General features: G+C 44.7%; 2 protein-coding genes across 3 annotated transcripts in view; one reads left to right on the top strand and one right to left on the bottom strand.

Moving 5' to 3' along the window:
* The first annotated feature begins 794 nt into the window (after positions 1 to 794).
* gdnfa (glial cell derived neurotrophic factor a) lies at positions 795 to 7,998 on the top strand. 2 transcript variants are annotated; one of them, XM_062412231.1, is made up of 3 exons: positions 795 to 1,477; positions 2,381 to 2,611; positions 5,206 to 7,998. In XM_062412231.1, exons 2-3 carry the CDS (start codon positions 2,407 to 2,409, stop codon positions 5,763 to 5,765), a joined length of 765 nt encoding a protein of 254 aa, XP_062268215.1. In that variant the 5' UTR covers positions 795 to 1,477; positions 2,381 to 2,406; the 3' UTR covers positions 5,766 to 7,998. The 2 variants fall into 2 exon arrangements, with proteins under 2 accessions (XP_062268215.1, XP_062268216.1); XM_062412232.1 differs by lacking the exon at positions 795 to 1,477 and having other exon boundaries at positions 2,143 to 2,611.
* A 2,152-nt stretch (positions 7,999 to 10,150) lies between these two features.
* LOC133975090 (WD repeat-containing protein 70) overlaps positions 10,151 to 19,192 on the bottom strand; it is a 34,789-nt gene continuing 25,747 nt past the window's right edge. Inside the window, exons 14-18 of the mRNA XM_062412973.1 lie at positions 16,376 to 16,476; positions 15,272 to 15,351; positions 13,521 to 13,637; positions 11,618 to 11,780; positions 10,151 to 10,991 (exon numbers count right to left, since the gene is read on the bottom strand). Coding sequence (XP_062268957.1) covers positions 10,904 to 10,991; positions 11,618 to 11,780; positions 13,521 to 13,637; positions 15,272 to 15,351; positions 16,376 to 16,476 — 549 coding nt within the window. The 3' untranslated portion in view covers positions 10,151 to 10,903. The remainder of the gene's footprint in view (positions 10,992 to 11,617; positions 11,781 to 13,520; positions 13,638 to 15,271; positions 15,352 to 16,375; positions 16,477 to 19,192) is intronic.

The following is a 19,192-nucleotide window of genomic DNA, read 5'->3' as shown; positions in this document are numbered from 1 at the left end:
GGAAAAGTTTGTTGGAAGGAGCCCCAGCTCTCTTCTGGCACCGTGCACCAAAAAAAATGACTTTAACAGTTAAAAGACTGTTGGAATTCAGTTGTGCGGAAGATGAAAGCTTTTTGAATCATGAGGGGTGATGGAGAGGCTTTAGTTGTTGTGTGTGTGTGTGTGTGTGTCTGTGTGTGTTTGTGTGTGCGCGCGTGCAGGTGTCGCCCAAGGCTCACCTTGACAAGAACCTGCGCATTGAACGAGCTCTCGATCCAAGTTGCGCGAGAGCTTTTAATGCGTTTGGAGTGGAGCGCATTGCAAACAGGGTTATTACAACAAACCCCGGTGTCCTCCGGGAGCCTCCTCGCCCGGCGTTTGAACACGTTACGGTAAATAGCAGGTGAAGTGGGACTCTCGCATCTGAGATGTGTGCAGCCATCAGACGGAACCGGACACCGCTGCGCACAGAGCGCGCGGATCAGGTTGGAAACACGCATCGCCACAGAACATCTCCAAATCGCATTCCGCATACTGAAATCTAACCCGAGGACATCAGGATGTGTGACATAATCCCCAAGACATCTGAAAACCGCGCTCCTCCGAACGGGGGCTCCAGGGGTGGTTTGGGACAGACATGCGGACCTCTTGTTATTCACCGTTTGCTCTTGCGGGGGGGAATCTATAAAAGAGGGGCGGACACCAACTGCCCCCGAACGTCAGAGCGCACAACTATAAATCTCTCCAAACCGCCCTCTGCGCGCGGTGCGTTGTTGTGCGCAGACATCTGTCCCGCTTCAGTCCAGCATGAGGAGGAGGACGCGTGTGGAAAGCCTTCGAGCTGCATAGACACAACCTGACCCGGAGAGAAAATGGAGAATAAACACCCCCATCTGTGCTGTGAACCCTGTGGAGACACTGCAAACTGTCGGCGATTATGAGTTTCTAACGCACTTCTGGATATATCCGCGCTGTTCCTGCTTTCCAATCAAGACGCAGAGACAGTTTGTTGCCCTCTGGGAAAGCGGACACCTTTTTGCGCCTCGCTCATGCGCCTGGAGACGCTGATGTCTTCATTGGACTCCTTTCACTGGGAGATGGTGGAGCTCTCTCGGATTTCCAACGTGGAAACGTAGCATCCAATTAATCAGCGACTGCAACTGGAGCCAGCGAGGCGCAGTGGCACTCGGTGGGCGCTCTTCGACACCTACCTTTGGACTCCGAGCGGGTGGACAGACGCATGGTTCGGTCGGTGCGCTGGACCGGAGTACACGCACACCACACCTGGCGCACCGTCTCAGCCTTATTTCCCTTTTTCCTATTCCGGACTCGGTCTGAATTTCAACACGTTTCGAGGAACTTTTAGTTTTGGATCGCGGCCGCTGGAACGATTCACTGCAGCCGAATCAGCTCGGGACACTCAATGAGTCGCGTATACTGTTTGGATTTTAACGCCAACAGCCGAGCGGGTTCCAGGGCTGCATGGGCCGTATTTAAAGTAAGCGAAGCTCTAATGTTTGACCAATTTCACCTTTTTCATATCCTTCGATTATCTGTGCGTAAAGTGCAAACAAATAAAGAAAGGCGCTTCACTTCCAGTGGATCTCGCTGCAATAACAAACCGACACGGAAAATGCAACTTGTGCTTGTGTATGTCACTTGACTTTTTGCGTTGCATGTTAAAGGCCAGTATTTATCCATGCATGGCTGTTCAGGTTTACTGCAGACTCAACATGACATTAGACGGAGTCACGTAAGCTTTGGGGATCGCCATCTGGCCAACTCGCACCATTATTTAGGCTATCGGTGCCAATCTTTTTGGTGCGTGCTTTTAACCAACGCGTTTCGTGCTTGTGTGTATGTGTGTTTGAGGCGCACCCTCCTGATATCACAGCAGCAGGAATGTTTCATCTTATAATCCCCCAGTCTGACAAATAAATAAATAAACAATCAAGCACATAGCGAGCTGCTGATTAAACATACATTATTGTAAATTTTCGGGAAAATGCGGCATTTTACGCACAGCTTTACGCATTAGCTATTTCACTCTCTCCATTTTCTGCTTCTTCATTTTGAGGATATCTCGACTTTATAAAGCACATTCAAGTTATTTTGTATTGATTCATTCTTTATGGTAAAGGTTACTCTGATATTCATGTTTACAACAACACTACAGAACAAAGTGTGGATCAAAGTCTCTTGACATGATGGCACATAGTTATTAATATAGAATGAGTCAGTGGAGCTCTGGCCACATCACTTTGATGACTTCATTACAAACAAAAGTTGGCCTGCACCCAGAGCATTCTAGAAATGTGTTTGTTCTAATGTGGAGTTCATTCTAACCAGTTTTTATCACTTTGGTTCCAATAAAACTTCCCCTCTGATTTATTTCCCACAGCTTTCTTCATAGGAACTGAGTCTAAGATGAAGTTATGGGATGTTTTGGCCACGTGTTTGTTGCTCCTGAGCTCTGCTGCTACACGGCCTCTCTACCGAAACACTCAGCCCGCCAAGAGGACTTACTTCCCCAGCAGCTACAGTGAATCCACGTCCCTGTCTGTGGAGGACGAAGAGCCAGCGTTCCAGCGCGAGGACCACGACCTGCAGGAGATCTCCATGGAGAATCAATGTAAGGCCCCCCCCCTCCCCCCCTCCCCATGCGTGTTTTGACAGCTATCTTTTGTGGCGTGAGCTCACTGGGAGAGGCACTTGAATGGCTGGTAATTGGCTTGTGCGAAAAAAACATGCACCGAACCATTCAAACGTCAGGAGAGAAGGGAAATCTCACATTTGTTTAGTCTTATTGTGATTCACAGCCGTGTGTTGATTCTTGACACCACGTATATTTTAAACCAGTGCACCTCAGACTGTCACCCAGTTGCTTTGCGGGCCAAGTAATCTGGCCCCTTCCTGACTAATTACACTTGGGAAACAGTGTGTAAAGTGATATCCACCTGGGCTGAGCCACCAGTGGAGAGTCCCTCATTGATAACGCTCTCAGGCGGGCAGGCTATCAGCAGGAAGATCTTAATTTGTGTTTTATTGCTGCTGTGGTTTACACAGAGTGGTGTCAAAACAAGCCAGCGACAATGAATTAAAGGAGGGCCAGCTCCGAGTGTTTTCCCTTCTCCCTGTGTTTACGCTCACCTCTGCGCCTGGAGAGACCCCCCCCCCCCGATGTTTACCCGTCTGTCAGAAAGTCAGGAATCATGGCGTGTTTGGAAGGGAAAGCAGGTCGCAGGGACTTTCAGGGCAGTGGCTGGACAACACCGGGGGAGAGTTCTGTGTTTATGTTCATTTCGACAGCGACAGTGGGCAGGAATTCATTTTGTTTGGATCAGCGCGAACGTTGTATCATCTTCATGCAGATGTTACTGCTGCCAAGAACTAGATAAGGAATGGAACATTTAGACGAATGTTTGTCCCGCCACCTCATCTTCTGTTTGGAGCCGCGGTGACATCACTGATCTGCCGTGTAACCCGAGACCATTAACTATGCACTAATAGTGTAAACAACACTGTGACTCCAAGTGGGGACGGGGTCTTTAGTCTTTTTGGGTGTAAAGTCAGAAAGCGGATACGACTTCACACAAAATCTACGACAACAGCTGCACAAATAGCCAAGGAACATGTTTTGTAATTTAAAAGACAGGTATTAACTTTGAACAAGTTGCATCCGGAGTTCCCTCTGTCGGCTGCCACCAGTCCGGCCTGTCAGCAGGTGTACACTGTAGCCACCCTGCCTGTCAGGTGACACACAATAGGCCAGAGCAGAACAGGTAAGAGAGAAGAGATAGGTGACACTTCAACAAAGGGGCCGGCGTCGACCACAACGCCACCTGCCACACATCACACCCTGCTGACACACATACGGCACGACGACGCACAACCGTACACTCACTCACTCACACACACACACACACACATGCACAACGCTAATGTAATTAGACTCGGGGGTAATTGACTTAATCTCAGAACAATACGTCTTCATGAGCTTCATACATAGTTTATGGTTGCCAGACCTGCGGGCGTCGGAGTCGGAGCGACGTATCTCCTTAATGGAATCAACATGTAACAAAGGAGGGTCCAAGGCTTCCTGTCAGTCCTGCTCGGAGCAGATGGTGCAGAGCTGTGCCGCTGCATGTTTTCAGTTCCAGGCAGGCTCCGATCTGCTCCGTCTAAACGACTCAAAGCACGTGATTCCCTTTTTTTCAGACTTTGAAGTCTCCGCGTTCTAAATGTGCATCCATCATGGATTGAAGTACGATGTCACACTGCTTCTCGCTCGGTGGTTTAATTGGCCTGTGTTTACTTTATCAACCCAAGCAGACGCTATGTGTGAAACTACTGAAATTCTGAAATCTGAAAATCGATCTGACAACACCCTCTGACCTTCACCCTCCTAATCATCCTCATCCTCCTCCCCAGAGTCGTCTCAGAGGAGAGAGGAGTTAAATCAGGGCACCTGCACCTTCACCAGAACTACCCTGGACTCTTTTGTGCATTCCTCCGCTCGAGACTTATCTATAAATCATCGTGCACGTTGCAGATCTGCACATTTCGGAGTATTTATAGACTTTATCTGTATACGTGTCTGTGCATGTGTTTGGACACTGTACCGTCCACATGCTGGCTGACCATGAGTATGTTGAGTCAACAACAATGTACAGTATTCTTTACTGCGTTTTTATAGTTCTACATGCAACGCACACATCTGCCTTTGTACTTTTTGGCAAATGCGCAAATTCACTCTGTCTTATGTTTCCATTCAACATAAGAATAAGCAGCTGTGATTTTTTTCACTTTGGTTTTTGTACGGATTAAGCAAATGAGATATAATCAGTTATCTTTAGAGTTGATGGTAGGCAGATGGTTTTTCACCTGTACTTTGAGCCAGGCTAGTCATTTAGCTTTGTTTCCAGTCTTTGTGCTAAGCTAAGCTAATGGGCTGTTGGCATAGATGAATGGTGCAAATCGTCTCAGCGAATTCTCTGCCATGAAGCAAATAATTCAATTTCCAAAGAAAAAAAGCTGTTCCATTAAGAAAACAAACCTATTATTTAATATATTTAAACTGATATTTAAAGTTTTTAATGAATGACTGAGCACATTTTTGTCCCGAAGATACAGAGTTGTTGCCATTCTGCAATAATACAAAAGTCAAAACAAAGACACTAGAGAAAAATTGTAATTGTAAATGATTGTATCTTCTGTATTTCCCAGATGACATTGCGGGTCTCTATCCAGAGAAGTTTGACGACGTAATGGATTTTATCGAGGCCACCATCGGCCGACTCCGGAGATCTTCGGATCCCAGCGGCGGCTCCAGGGGCCGGAGGGAGCAGAGACAGAGGGGAGCAGCAAACACGGGCGGAGCCAGGGGCGAGGGGAGAGGACACGGCGACAGGAGGCGGAGTCGGGGGCGAGGGGGCAGCCGAGGTGGCAAGGGGGGCCGAGGCGAGAGGGGACGGGAGAGGATATCGGTGCAGAGCCGCGGCTGCTTGCTGAAGGAGGTCCATCTCAATGTGACGGACTTGGGGCTGGGCTACCAGACCAAGGAGGAGCTGATCTTCCGGTACTGCAGCGGCCCCTGCGTCGAGGCCGAGACCAACTACGACAAGATCCTGAACAACCTCACGCACAACAAGAAGCTGGACAAGGACACGCCCTCCCGCACCTGCTGCCGGCCGATCGCGTTCGACGACGACTTGTCTTTCCTGGACGACAACGTGGTGTACCACACACTGAAGAAGCACTCTGCGAGGAAGTGTGGCTGTGTCTGAGGAGGCCTCACTGACAATGACAGACACTTGGTGTCGGTGAACCAAGGATCACCTTTACAAACAGAGGGATGGAGGAGGAAGGGAATCGTCTCTTCACACTCAGTCGTCCAGATGCCCTGAGCAGTGTGCGACTGTTCAGGCACAATCAGACATGAATCAGCTGCTCACCAGAAGGACAAAGAAGAATCAGTTCTGTTACACTAAAGACAGCAGAGGGGAGAAAACCGAATGACTTTGATTGGCTGGTTTTCCCGAAGAATTCATTTTACAGTGAACAGTTTCCTTCACCTCCTCCAAAGACTTGAGATTTGAGGAGTCAAATATTTGCTGATCAGCTGCAGTCAGATTTACCTCCACTGCACAGTCTGGCTATCGACATTCACATTCACAGCCAAGTGATAAGAGATAAAAATTGCGCCGGGGTTCAGCAAAGACTTTTTGGTGCAACGCATTCAGATAAAATCCAGTCATATATATATATAAATATATATATATATATATATATATACACGTGTGTGTAAGAGGTATATTTATTAAGATGGAATTAACTTATTGTTATTTATTTCAAACCATTTTTATGAATGAAATGTCTTTTTTCCTATTTATTTAAACGCTTCTTTTGTCCTGGACGGTGCCAAAGTGGAGCAATTTCTCATGACAACAATCTTACACCATAACTGCTAAACACACACATCCTAAAAAAAAAAAAGCTTCTTGGCTTCACTTAGATTCCACGGTTTCTCAATTCATGAGTCCAGAAAATAGAATTAGTCTAAATTAGGAGAAGTTAAAGGAGTGTAGAAAGAAACGGAGGAGGGGACCAATAGAAGACGTAGATTGAATTGATCTGTTGTTGTGGAGTGTTCTTAGAGATGGCAGGGTAGTTTATTTTATTTTATTTAGGGACAATCCACCTCATTTTCACCAACACATTAAGTTCGGGGGACTTCAGATGTTGCTCTCCCATTATGATCCACATCGTTTTACTGTATGTTTACAAGGAGGCTGCTTGTTTATTTGCTAAGTCATCCGAGTGAGATAATCCAGAATAGATCTAATGTCACACCAGTCGTCTCTCTGAGGATCTGCAGGTGCCTTTCAGGAACTATCCTTTGAGTCACGGAGGACAGAAGCTGCTAGAATACCTGCCCATCAGCGTCCGTTACCCGAAACCTCCCTCTGGCCTCGCACCAAGTCTCAGCAAAGGCTTTGCAGCGGCTGCCGTCCCGATAGGCTTTAAAGTTCACCGGGCGGCCTGTGTTCCTGCCTCGGCTCTGACAGACAGGTCTTACTCCCTGAAAAGGGGATTTGAAAGCGATCCTCTCATTTGAGTCTTAACCAAATATCCCCGCCGGCAGAGGCATTTTCAGTGACAGCAGTTTAAGGACGCTCTAGCTACTGTAAACTGAAGAAAATATCTGAAGAGCAGTCGTTTCCACAGGAGAATATGAAGACAATGGGTCGGCTCAGTTTCTTTCTGCACAGCTCGAGTCGGATTTATGCCCAAACTCGAGCAGAAACACACATCCAGGAAAACAGGAGGCCCTTTAAAAGCATGTTGCTGTGCCCATCGAGACCCGGGGTTTTAAGTGGAACAAAGAGAGCCCTCGGGTCGGTCTTGATGTTAGCACGGATTAGGGACCAAGGTATCTGTGCCCACCCAGCAGCAAGCAAGCCAGCTTTACTGTGTAATCCCCTGCAAACAGAACAAATCCACTGCATCAGGCTGAATTTAGGCCAAATACTACACAGAGGGAGAAAAAAACACACTCCAGCTTTTATCGCAGCATACCTCATCAATTGGATCATCTTCCCCTTTAACAACTGATTTGTGCGTAACCCTTTCCAGATGAGAATGTGCAGTTAGGAGATTTCCCAGAAGCCTCGGAGCACCTCGCCACTCCTCGACGTACCGTACGTTAAAAGTGTGTAAACTGTGACCAGCCGTCCTCTCATTGTCACCACTGTGTTATCGCTCAACTGATCCTCTGCGATTAGTCCTTTTCGTTTTCACGCAAGGGTTAACAAGCAAAAAAAGATGAAGACGCACAGGAATCCTCAGTGTTAATATAAGAAGAAGGGATTTCCTCTGTGTTCGCTCCTTAATGTGTTTTAACACCTCTGTTGGGAAAAGGAAAAGAAAGAAAACCTGTCATGTCGTCTCCCTTGTTTTGTGTTACAGAACCAAAGCTCTCTGCAAACTCTATTTTTGTACAATATTAATTTTATAACTTTTTACAGAATTAAACTTGTTTCTATTAAATGACTGTGTCTCCTGGTATCGTGCCATGCACAACACTGGCTCCGGGGCCAGATGGGGCTAATTCTGCCCGGGACGTGTTTACACGAGCATCGTGCAAAATTGGGGGTGAAAATGTGGGTTAAATGGAGGATGGTTTGAGCGATGGGCCCGACGTTTCGGCCGTCCCCTCCTGTTCTGCATTCCTGAACGCCAGCCCAGGGTCGTACAGTAAACAAAAGCGAGCGGGAAAGCGCCACTGAGCTGTAAATCAAAGGGCTGGCGAATGTTTCCACAGCGCGAGGAAGATATGTAAATGCTGATGAGAAGACGGCAGCAGAGGTGCAGACAGTGAGTCAGTGAGCAGGGGCTCTAGGTGTGTATGCGATGTATAGATGAGGCTCTACAAGAGCTATATAGGGGAAAGTCCATTTCTATTCTTGTCTAAGAAAAAAAGTCCATATGTCCATTTGCAAATCTAAAGATGCTAGGCGTAATGGAATAATGCAGTACTTCAACACGTCTTAAAGTTTTCTCGCATCTCTGAGGACAAGTCGTTTCTATTCTGGAGCCTTATAATTTGGCCATTGAAAAAAACTGCCTTCCCAGATATTTTACCAGGTCAAAACAATTTGTTTTCATCCTCATTTTAACGACTTAGAGAAAAGGTGTTAAGTGCTGAAAACCACAGAGCCCATTTGTTTTAGGAAGTGAGAACACCCTGTGTAATCGGTTAAACTGGGAGGTAGAGCTGGAAAACTGTGCACAAGTAAAAATACTGTTACTGAAATGAAATCTTTACTTAAGCAGAAGTATAAATTAGTTCTGTACATCTTTAAAGTGGGGGGGTTTAAACTTGTTATATGGTGATAATAGTGATATAAGGCTACCAGGTGGATGTACATTACTGTTATAATGCAGATAAGTAGTTCCAGGTGAGAACTGCACCAAAAGCAACCAATAAATTAAAGTCATGCACTTTGCAGCCGGTGCATAACATGTATTTAAGTGAGAGTCCGTGGACAGCACAGTGTGTCCACATGCCTTCATGTATAAGGCCGAACACTACATCGCTAAGCAACGCACAAGTTAATGACGCTGTCCTCTGTACAGTGAGTTAAGGTCATTAGTTGCTCACAGTCGTCTGAACGTCAATATGTCCTCGAGTCTCCACTACGTCCTGCTGAAGGACACAGCGCGAGGGTCTCAGCGTTGTGTCAGTCCCAGCATGCACCTGGGTCTTACGCAACATGGCAGGTGTGTTCTCTGCCGCAGCTGCTGGTTTCATTTTCACGTGTTGCGTTCTCCAAAGTTTCATCCTAACGTCATCGCGTGGTGCTTGTTTTTACTCTTACTAAATATATATTAAATAAATTAAGTTAAATGTTTAAGTTAGAAATATACTGAAGCATAATCGTTTAAAAATTCTGCTAAAAGTAAAAGCACACAAAACAGAGATTTGCAACATAGTCTGTCACTTGCACCCCTGCCTTTAATAAGTCTGAGCTGCATCTTTAAAGCGTCAGTGGAGGTCCAGTGGAGATCGCCAACTGGGCAATCACATGGTGGACAGGATCTTCTCCCCCATTAAGACCAGTTTCCCTCTTTCTACTTTCACTGCACTCACTCCCATATTTCTTGTCCTGGTATTTCTTTGCCTCATCGTGATTTTATGGCCGGCAGACGTTTGCCAGGACACTGAGACATTCGGTTGTCTGCTTGTAATTTTGGTCGGCCGGGGAATGACACAGGATCATTCTTCAGGTTCTCCTATTGTAAGTAGCAGAGTACAAGCACCAGCTCCATGACAGATCGTGAGTCTCTCCACGTCTTAACAGTTAAAGGGGACATCAGATGTCTCAGGGAGCTTCTGTCGTCAGGTCAGGAAATATTCAACCATCACATGAACAATGTGACTCATGCTGTTTTTGAAACACTGGCACGTTATAGGCAGGGGTTTCATTCCAGAGAGATGTGTAAAGAACTCAAACATGGGTTTCATTATGAGAGTCTGCATGTTGCGGGCGGTATCCTCCCTTAGTTAAGATGCATATTGACACTGTGCAGTTCATTCGAGGCATTTGAACAGAAAGAGAAATTCAACATCATTATGTTTTTGTAACAATAATGCAACAAACCCATAATGTATAGTTGTGGCCACACCTACTTTTAATGTTAAAAACTTAGGCACGAAAGCAACTAGACTCCATTTCAGATTTCACTCTGGATAAAATGCATCACTGTTAAACAAGAGAAAAATTGTTTCCTTATAGGTGGAATACAGTGTGTAGAAAAACCCAAACTATCAGATACCTGGATGAACTTCTGTGTATCACCTTAAACTAAACAGTAAACCCTTAAAAAAAATACTCCAAAGTAAACGGGCCGATTTATTTGTATTTCTTTGCATTTTGCAAACTTATGTGGCAGACTGTTCTACATAGTTCATGAACAGAACCAGACCACAAAATCTGGAGCTGGTTTAAGAGGCATCAGCCAACTCTGGAGACGTGTGAGGACAATAGAAACCATCGAAAATAAAGTCTGCACAATCAAAACAGACACAAAAATCCAATTTCTTCCAAAAGCTGATGAAATTAAATGAGAGGAAAATAAACCTGTTTAAGATTATATGACGCTTGCCAAGTTCAGAGGCCTGCGCATTCATGTGCTGACGCTCAAAACAGAAGCAAACATACACAGTTAAAATCAAAATACCAGGAGGGAGGACAGGAGCTGTACTATTTAGTCATTTAACTGATGCTCAGATGCACAGTTTCTGACAGTAACTCATTTTTATAGGATTGAAACTGAAACCTTGTGGCCGTGGTGCAGTACACCAAACCACAAGCTCACCCTGATAACTATCTGATATAAAATGAGGTGCCAGCGAAACCTCTCAGATCTTGCGTTTCTTCCACTCTGGCTCCTTCTCCGCTTCCTCATCCTCCTCTGATTCCTCTGCAAACAAAGGCTCGGGCTGGGTCCTGAAGGGATTCACAAACACAAGGGCAAAGCATTGAAGTAAAGATTAAAGAAAACAACCACGGTTAATTTCATTTTAGTGCCTCAGATAATTATTTGCTCTTCAGGCCAACTGAGGCTGAAGAGAGTTTGGGCCTCAGATGTGACATGAAGCCGTGGACTGGACAGTAGAGACCTGCTTTTCACTGAGCCGCTCCTCGGAAGAATCAACTTGAGACTATTCACCAAAATGCCTGTGAAGGAACGAGTTGCTGGTGGTGTACGTCACCTGATGTCTGCATCACTAGTATTTAGCAGGAGACCGTTTCCCTGCAGCACTGTAGGTGAATCTGTTTGATTTGGCTCGCAGATTTGTTCCACACTTTCATACTGCCGCTGTCTGAGTGCGATAGTGATCTGAAGCTGCCCATTACTGAAGAGTGAAGCTGTAAAACCGGTCAGCTCTTTAAACATTCATGTGTCACACCAGTAGGAAGAAACCCAAGAACTATCACCACAACCTGAGAAGAACTCAGAGTGTTCAGCTTACACTGACTGCTAATGAGGAAACAAGAGAAGAGACTGAGACACAATGAGGTTGATGTTTGGGGAGGGAAGGTTTACAAAGGAAGATGGCAGTTATTCTCACTCTGTGTAGGCCGGGGCGACCCAGTACGGGTTCTCTGAGGCTTCCTTGGCGTGACGTAGGATGGCAGCTCGGGGGTCACTGTCATCTGTTTTGTCTAAAGCGATGTTCTTCACGATGAACGACGACAGCGTGCCACCGTGAGCTGCGACTCTGCCTCCACGACCTGTCACCACACGGGATCACCGAGTCAGACACATACATGGAAAAGGAACACAACTTGTTGGATTACAGAATTTGTTGGTTTGCTTACTTGTTACCTACCTCAATAACTTTTTATTTTGAAAAACTAAATATAAAATTACAAACCTTGGCGCCCCCTATAGTGACGACCACATTGGCAGACAGAAATTCACACTGCTGTACCTCTTAAAAACCCACATGATGTAATTCAAGTCAACATTGAATTCACCCAAAGGCCTGACATTTACCAATGAAGTGAGGACTGACATGGCAGACTGCTATTGGCCTGTCGTTGCTACTAGATGACGTCATCACTTGTTAATCTACCATAATCTCTATGATTTAGCATCAGATTCATTCAACTGTGTAATCACATGGACAGATAACAATAAAAACATTAATAGTGTTTGTAAATACAAAACTGAAGCCTCCCGGTATAATCTATTTCAGGTCATTACACACTGTATTATATTTTTCAGATAAAAGACACAAATACTTCATACCAGTATAAGCCGTGCACAAAAGGTTATAAACGGTTTAATAATTATGAGCAGTTTATCACATTTTGAGCTTTTTATGACTTTGGGTCGATTTTGTGCATTTGTTCCATTCTTGTTTCACAAAGAGCTGCAGTGAGCCCTGCTGAAGCTGGAGTGCGTCTCTGCTGCTGGCTGAACTTTACTACAGTTAATGGAGCCTCAGGGGGTAAAAAATGTCCTGCTTTCCAGAGAGGACATTATTATGGTCGTCTTAAAAAGGTCAAGGCTGGGACAGGGACACGCACACATCAATACTGTACATTCAAATACTCTAACACGCAGGGATTTCCGGCTGTACTGGGGCCGTGGGGTTGTCTGGGGATCAAGAGGCACCTCTCTCCAGTGCTTGTAAGCATTCTGCCAACCACCGAGCATTACCTTGCACTTATGCGAGTTAATTCACACCGAGGATAAACAATATAAATACAGCCTGTCATCTAAAGACCATTGGCATACCATCAAGCGGTCAAACCTATTTTCATGACAGGGACCTGCTTAACATTTTATTCGCCCAAGGAGACAGTTTAAACAGCGTTGTTCAATCGGAGAAACAAAAACTTGCACTTTATTGCACTGTGGAACCCTGGGACTGTTGTAAGTACATAGTAGTGAGGGACTAAGTGGGAAAAGAAACAGCGAAAGTGAAAAGATATGAGCCAGCTGGAACACAATAAATCAAGGAACGCTGTCTGGCACTTTTGCCTATTGGAATGAAGCTTGATTTGTAACCATGAATATGCATGGGGGTGGTATTTGTGGACTTGTGTATTGGTGTAAAAATACAAACACACTGAAAACGGGTTCCAGAGAAAGTCGACAATGCATCATTATGTCCGAGCAGTTATGAAATATGAGGCAACAGCAGGCCACAATGAATCTTAGAGGGGCCAAGTGGGAGCAGTGCTGTGAAAGCTCTCCACTTCAGCTGGGTTGCATCATGCTGAGCACATCAACAAGTGTGGATTTGTACATTTGCCTCAAACAGAATCTGCCAATGAACATGACCTTAGAATATGTTTTAAAGAACAGTTACAGAAATATTTTGTTTTCACACATTTCATGCCTCGTCGACTCGTGACATAGATAAGATATCTTTTCTATTTCCTTTTTTATTATATTGTATTAAATGTTATGCACCAATAAAAGCAAAGTAAAAACAAACAAATATAAACAAAATAAGTTACCTGGTCCCGACACTGGAGGCTCGGGCTTGTTCGACTTCTTGGGGTCAAGTCTGTCCTTCTCCAGCTGTTTCCGTGTACTCCGCTGTCGGGCCTCTCTGAACATGGGTAACGCATGAGCTGGAGAAGCACAAAGTAAACACGGATAATCAAGTTGCTTAGGTTACTAAACGGAAAGATCAAATAACACAGCCGCGCAAATAAGCGGGCAGGGCGTCCGAAAATATGTTCAGTGATTGCAGCCCCCGGACAATGACAGAAATGCAAAGCTGCGTCGAGACTCACCGGCCCAATCTCACCTACTACTACACCTCATGAAAGATGTGCTTGGGTTTGCACCAAAATACACACAGACACACACACCTGCTGATCTCTGGCAGTGTCTCTCCATTTGTGTACTCTTTCTGCCATAGTGCACACCAACATATTCATTATGTCTCGCGTTGTTTAGATTCAGACAATTACTCTTCACACTTTTGTGAACACTATCGCAATAAAAGGCCCGCAGCACTTAAACCCACGAGTGTGCGAGTGAACGCGTGCATGAGTAAGTGAGAATGACTGCCCTCGGAAGGTGTGTGAGAGTGTGTGTGTGTGCACGGCCGTTTGTGTTTGGGTAAAGTGAGTGAGCGCTCAGCTCTTATCCTCGGGGGTTACAAAGAGACACCTTTTTTCTTTAAAGGGCTAGATAAAGTGATTTTCCATTCAGAAGCCCTGTCGCTGTTCAGTGTTAATTCTTCTCCTCCACGCTACATTAAGCAAAAAGGTTACTGTTAACAGATTCCCTCGCTTTTCTCAATGGGCCATCACCTTTTTCCTGTCCCCTCTAATTTTCCAGTGCCAGGGCATCAAGTGCGTCACTCACTGCTTGTGTCAGTCAAAATGTCTGCCTTCTTCACACCCTTTTGGCAAGGCGATGAAATCACATGATGCGTTTGAAGCGGTTGCAACAGACCAAACAATAGATGATGTCTGAATTGGGTCTGAGCAGCCAATCAGGGACGACATGTTGGCAGTTGTCCGGTGTCTGTAGGTTCATGAATTCAGTGTGGGGACAAAGCACTATGAGGCACGCACAGAGGAGGTGACGGCCTCGTGTGTTGGTTATATGACAGGATGACGGATTGGGATGTAGTGTGTGTGTGTGTGTGTACGTGTGTGTGGACTAGCAGGAGATCACGCAGCAGAGGTGGGAGAGGTGGCTGCCCGTAGCGTGATCTGCCGTGTATGCAGACCACATGGACCTCATGGCCGTTGCGTGGCACAGTCGATCCGCTCATCCACACTCCACTCAATCAGCTAATGTGCCTGTGAAAGCCCTGAACACTCTCCTCACAAAGCCCCCAGTGTGAGGTAGTGTGTTTGCATGTTTGTGTGTGAAAAAGAGAGTGAAGACACAAAGAGGTTGCGTGTTTCCCCAAACTTTAGAATATGCTCTGCTGGTCGTGTCACGGACTTGGAAGACGGCTTGCATGTGGAGAGAAATGTGGGGTAGTGAACCTAGCTGCTGCAAGGCTTTGAGAAAGACACTTCACTGATTGTTTACTGATTAAAGGGTGATGCCATGCCATGCACGAAAAGACAAGGGAGCAGAGAACTAGGATCAAAGTTCATTAAGTGGCAAACTGTTATCCTTGGAAGGTACTGTACGTATACGAGTGTGTGTGTGTGTGTGTGTGTGTGTGTGTGTGTGTGTGTGTGTGTGTGTGTGTGTGTGTGTGTGTGTGTACAAGTGCAGACAACCAAGAACTTACGTGTGATGATGTAATCTTGTGTAAGGACCTCGGTGTGCTTCTCTTTCCGCTGGCTCTTCACCACACAAAGCTTCGCCCCTCTAGAAAAGAGCCAGTTGGTTACAAAAGATGCTTGAAGGTGTCACATAGAAAACAAGACATTAGGGATAAGCCCTTTTTATAATCACCTGAAGAGACTAAAACTAGTGTGGATTTCGTTAAGGAAAACTACAACTAAATATGTTCTTCAACAACCTTTTTTTCCTTGACAAAGACAAGACAGAAAGGACACAGGATCAACGTCATTACACACTAAATATCTCAACATGAGATATATAGAGACAAGATAAAATATATCATAAAATATAAAAATTTATGAGGACTTGGAGTAATTTAATAAAAGGTAAAACTGATAATATCAATGCCTTTGAAGAAGAAAAAAAAAGAGGCATTAAACTACTGGTAAGAATACAACTAACCTTGACTGGATAGATAGATTTTCAATATAACCTGAAATCTTCCCAGAATTTGAAATTAACACTTAATTATACTATTGTATACATTCAAAAGGATGAGCTTCACTAAATATGATACAAACAAGGATGTGTGACACAGGAGTAAAACAAACAAATATATAAATAGGCAAACTCAGCCTATTATTTCTAGAATCAGGCAGATTAACTCAGTTGTTGTCCAAAAAGTATGAAAAACAAGTAATAGAGTGATGCATAGAGATGCACTGAGTGACATGTTAGTGAATGGGAAGAGCAGTGAAGGATCCAGTCCTGGTATGTAGTTTGACAAACAGAAGCAGATGTTGAACTTGAGAAATATCTTGAAACATTTGGGTCAAATATTTTTTTCTCTGCCAACTTCACAACAGCATTTTTGATGTGAGTTAGTGGGGCAGTTGGGCAGATGTCCTGTCTCTGCAACACTTCCTGTGTAGATATTTCTTCTATAGAGTTCTATAGAACAGCTTAGTCTACAGAGACAGTACTGCTCAGTAGAATACATTCATTGTTTGGGTGGTTAGAAGAGATTCCAAGTGACAGTTGGTGGTTTTGGTGATCAGTATAAAGAACAAACACTAAACATTCCCCTGAAGGTCTAAATAGCAAATACCTGTGGCTTTTGAAAGGATCGTAGTAGACCTTGGCCAGTCCATTCGCAGTTCCCACCATTATCTGGTTTAGTTTTGGATGCCACAGGCAGCGGACGGCACTCTGGAGAAACACAGAGAAAGACAGAAACATCAACATACAGTTGCTGCACAATAACTGAAGAACGTCATGCTTTGGAATAGCAGCTCAGATCAGGTAGAGAGCAACTTTCTCTCTGGGTCGGATTAACAAGGGTATTTCTGCTTCTCGCCAACAAAAGGTAGCCATCGTGTTTTATTGTCCTATAAGTATTGTGAGTGTGTGACCTGGGTTGGCTGTGGTACAGCAGGGATCAGTCCGAGCGTGCTCTGCTGCTCTAGTTGACTATATTTGGTTGCTGAGTTGAGGGCTGGATCCCTTGGTCTGTGTGTGACAGATGGCCCAGTGCCAACAGGCAAATGTGACCACATTTATCCAGAGGTGTGTATGTGTGTGAGAGAGAGAGAGAGAGAGAGAGAGAGAGGGGCAGAGAGAGAAATACAACCACAGTTGTTGGACAGAGATAAAGTCTCTGCTCAGTCTGTGATTTAGAAGTTTATAGTAAAGAGCTTGTCTGCCTGCTGTCGTCCCGTCTTTCTATGCACACATTACTGAAGTATCACAACCTTCTGTCACTACACATCTTCAACAGTGTCATCATTAACACACATCTATATTCAGTGGGCTCAAAAGTATAATGCCCTTTTCCTTCTCTCTATTATGAGAATGAGAACATGGTCTCACTTTGGACCACCACTGAACATGTGGTGAGGGTATATGTTCTGCAGTTGGAGAGAATTTTTAAGCGCGATAGAGTGTTTTCTGCCACTTTATGCAGAACAGAGAGGGCAATCTGGGGGGCGGGGGTCTAGGACAAGAGCGCAGGGTCGAGGGTGGGGGTAGGACGATGACTGGGACATCCAGATTCTGTGATGGTGAAAGCTGCTTAAAGCCCAGCTGTTCAGCTTCCCACCATGATACCAGAGGAAGGAGTCTCAATCTCACACACACACACGCGCACAGACATGCACACACACGCACACACATGGATAAGCACGTACACAGAGAAGTACTCATACATATACATAAGAGAAAATCAAAGTATGGCTAGTTTGTGTTTTACAACTATGAGTGATCATCTAAAATATTAGATCCAAGGAAATCATTACATAAATAATTTACTTTACATAATTTGCTCCTATATTTTCAAGCAGGGATGCAAATCAATTAAATTACTTTGTCTGTGAATTACTTGAATTCACTATCAGCACAATTGGCTCCTGTAACATTACCAGTATATTTCTCCACTATAAGGCCAGCAGCAGCTCAGTAGTAGTGTGTGGCTCGTGGGACAGAGCAGGGTTAATCTGCTCAACCAGATCATGAGCCAGCTGTAATTGATAGAAAGAGCTAGAAGTGCTTAACATCCACCTCATGTGGAATTTATTTATAAGCAGATAGAAGATAACATAAATGATTCAAATGAATTACTTAATAACCACAAATTTTAATACGCTTGCACAGTGGATGTTGCACTGCATCATCGCAGTATATCCTACAGTTGATTAAAGGAGAATGATGATGCTCTTTCTTGTGCATTTTTTTCAAAGTTCTGCAAAGTTAAAAACCTGCGGTACAAGGGGATACTCTCCTCCACAGAAAACATCCCTCCAGAAACATTTAGTCAGTTGTCTGGTCAATATTTCAGGGGAATCTGGATGTCACAGGACATCATGATGCCTTACATAATGCACGTCTAGCGGTTTGTCTGGCAAGGCCCTTCACAAAGTCAGGTAAAGCAAGAGCATAGGCTGGAAGCAGTTGACCAATCACAACAGAGTGGACTACCCGGTCAATCAGAGCAGATTGGGATTAGATCTTAAAGAGACAGGAGCTAAAACCAAACGGAGACTGAAAAAGGAGCTGCAGCAATAGCCAGTATGAGCAAAGTGATGCGTTTTCTGATGAATACAGAATCTAAATTAAACCTCTTAAAATAATAACACAAAATGAATAGGTATGATCCTGAATATGAGCACAATGTGTCTCCTTTAACAAATTACTGTGAAAACTGCAGTTTTTCTCTCCCATAGGTAGCTCCAAAAAATGCATTAACATGTTTGTATCATGACCAATTGAAGTCTTCGGTTTGTGGATGTACCTCAGTGTAAATGTGTAATGGGTTATGAATATGCCTGTCATGGTTACTTTAGTAACCCGGACAGCCCCACATGCAAGTGAAGCAGCGACGACAGTCAGGAATTCTGTTACACTCAGCAGGTACTGTCAAAGCTGGAGGAATTCATCCGGTGCTCAGCAACACGGCACAGAACGGCCCCAAATCAGGCAGCAAAACCAAAATAAAAGTGACAACACAGCCAGGCAACTGCAGTCCAGTTAAATTCAGAAAACTGCCTGTGCATACAAATTATTCTGTCAACGGTGGAACAAGGAAACCAGAGAGAGCAGAGCAGCCTCAAACCGGCCAGTTAAGTGGGGCCCAACCCCAGCTGGATCCACTGAGATATCCACATCCAAGTACAGCCCAGTCCAGTCCAATAGTAAGGCTGCTTTCCAGATATTCAGAGCAGCATGTTTATACTCTGGGAAACCCTGTTTATGCTTCACGTCCACAAAATTACATCACCTCGTGAAGAAGGAAACTTTAATCAGTCAGTTCTTCAGTAGCAGCCTCCTATACGCCATCGGATAAAAATACCAGAGGCTGATTGGGGATAAATAAGACAAACGCCACTCACCCAGTATGTATGCTGATTATGAAATAAAGTTATGCAGCACT

Source organism: Platichthys flesus, chromosome 19 (genome assembly GCF_949316205.1).
Source record: "Platichthys flesus chromosome 19, fPlaFle2.1, whole genome shotgun sequence".
NCBI classification, from domain to species: domain Eukaryota; kingdom Metazoa; phylum Chordata; class Actinopteri; order Pleuronectiformes; family Pleuronectidae; genus Platichthys; species Platichthys flesus.
This window is presented reverse-complemented; position numbering and strand designations above follow the sequence as displayed.

What these genes read in the sequence shown, in the direction of transcription:
- gdnfa (XM_062412231.1), top strand. Translation starts at nt 2,407, where the DNA reads ATGAAGTTATGGGATGTTTTGGCCACGTGTTTGTTGCTCCTGAGCTCT. An exon ending in GATCTCCATGGAGAATCAAT is followed by an intron (nt 2,612 to 5,205) that starts GTAAGGCCCCCC and finishes TGTATTTCCCAG; the next exon opens with ATGACATTGCGGGTCTCTAT.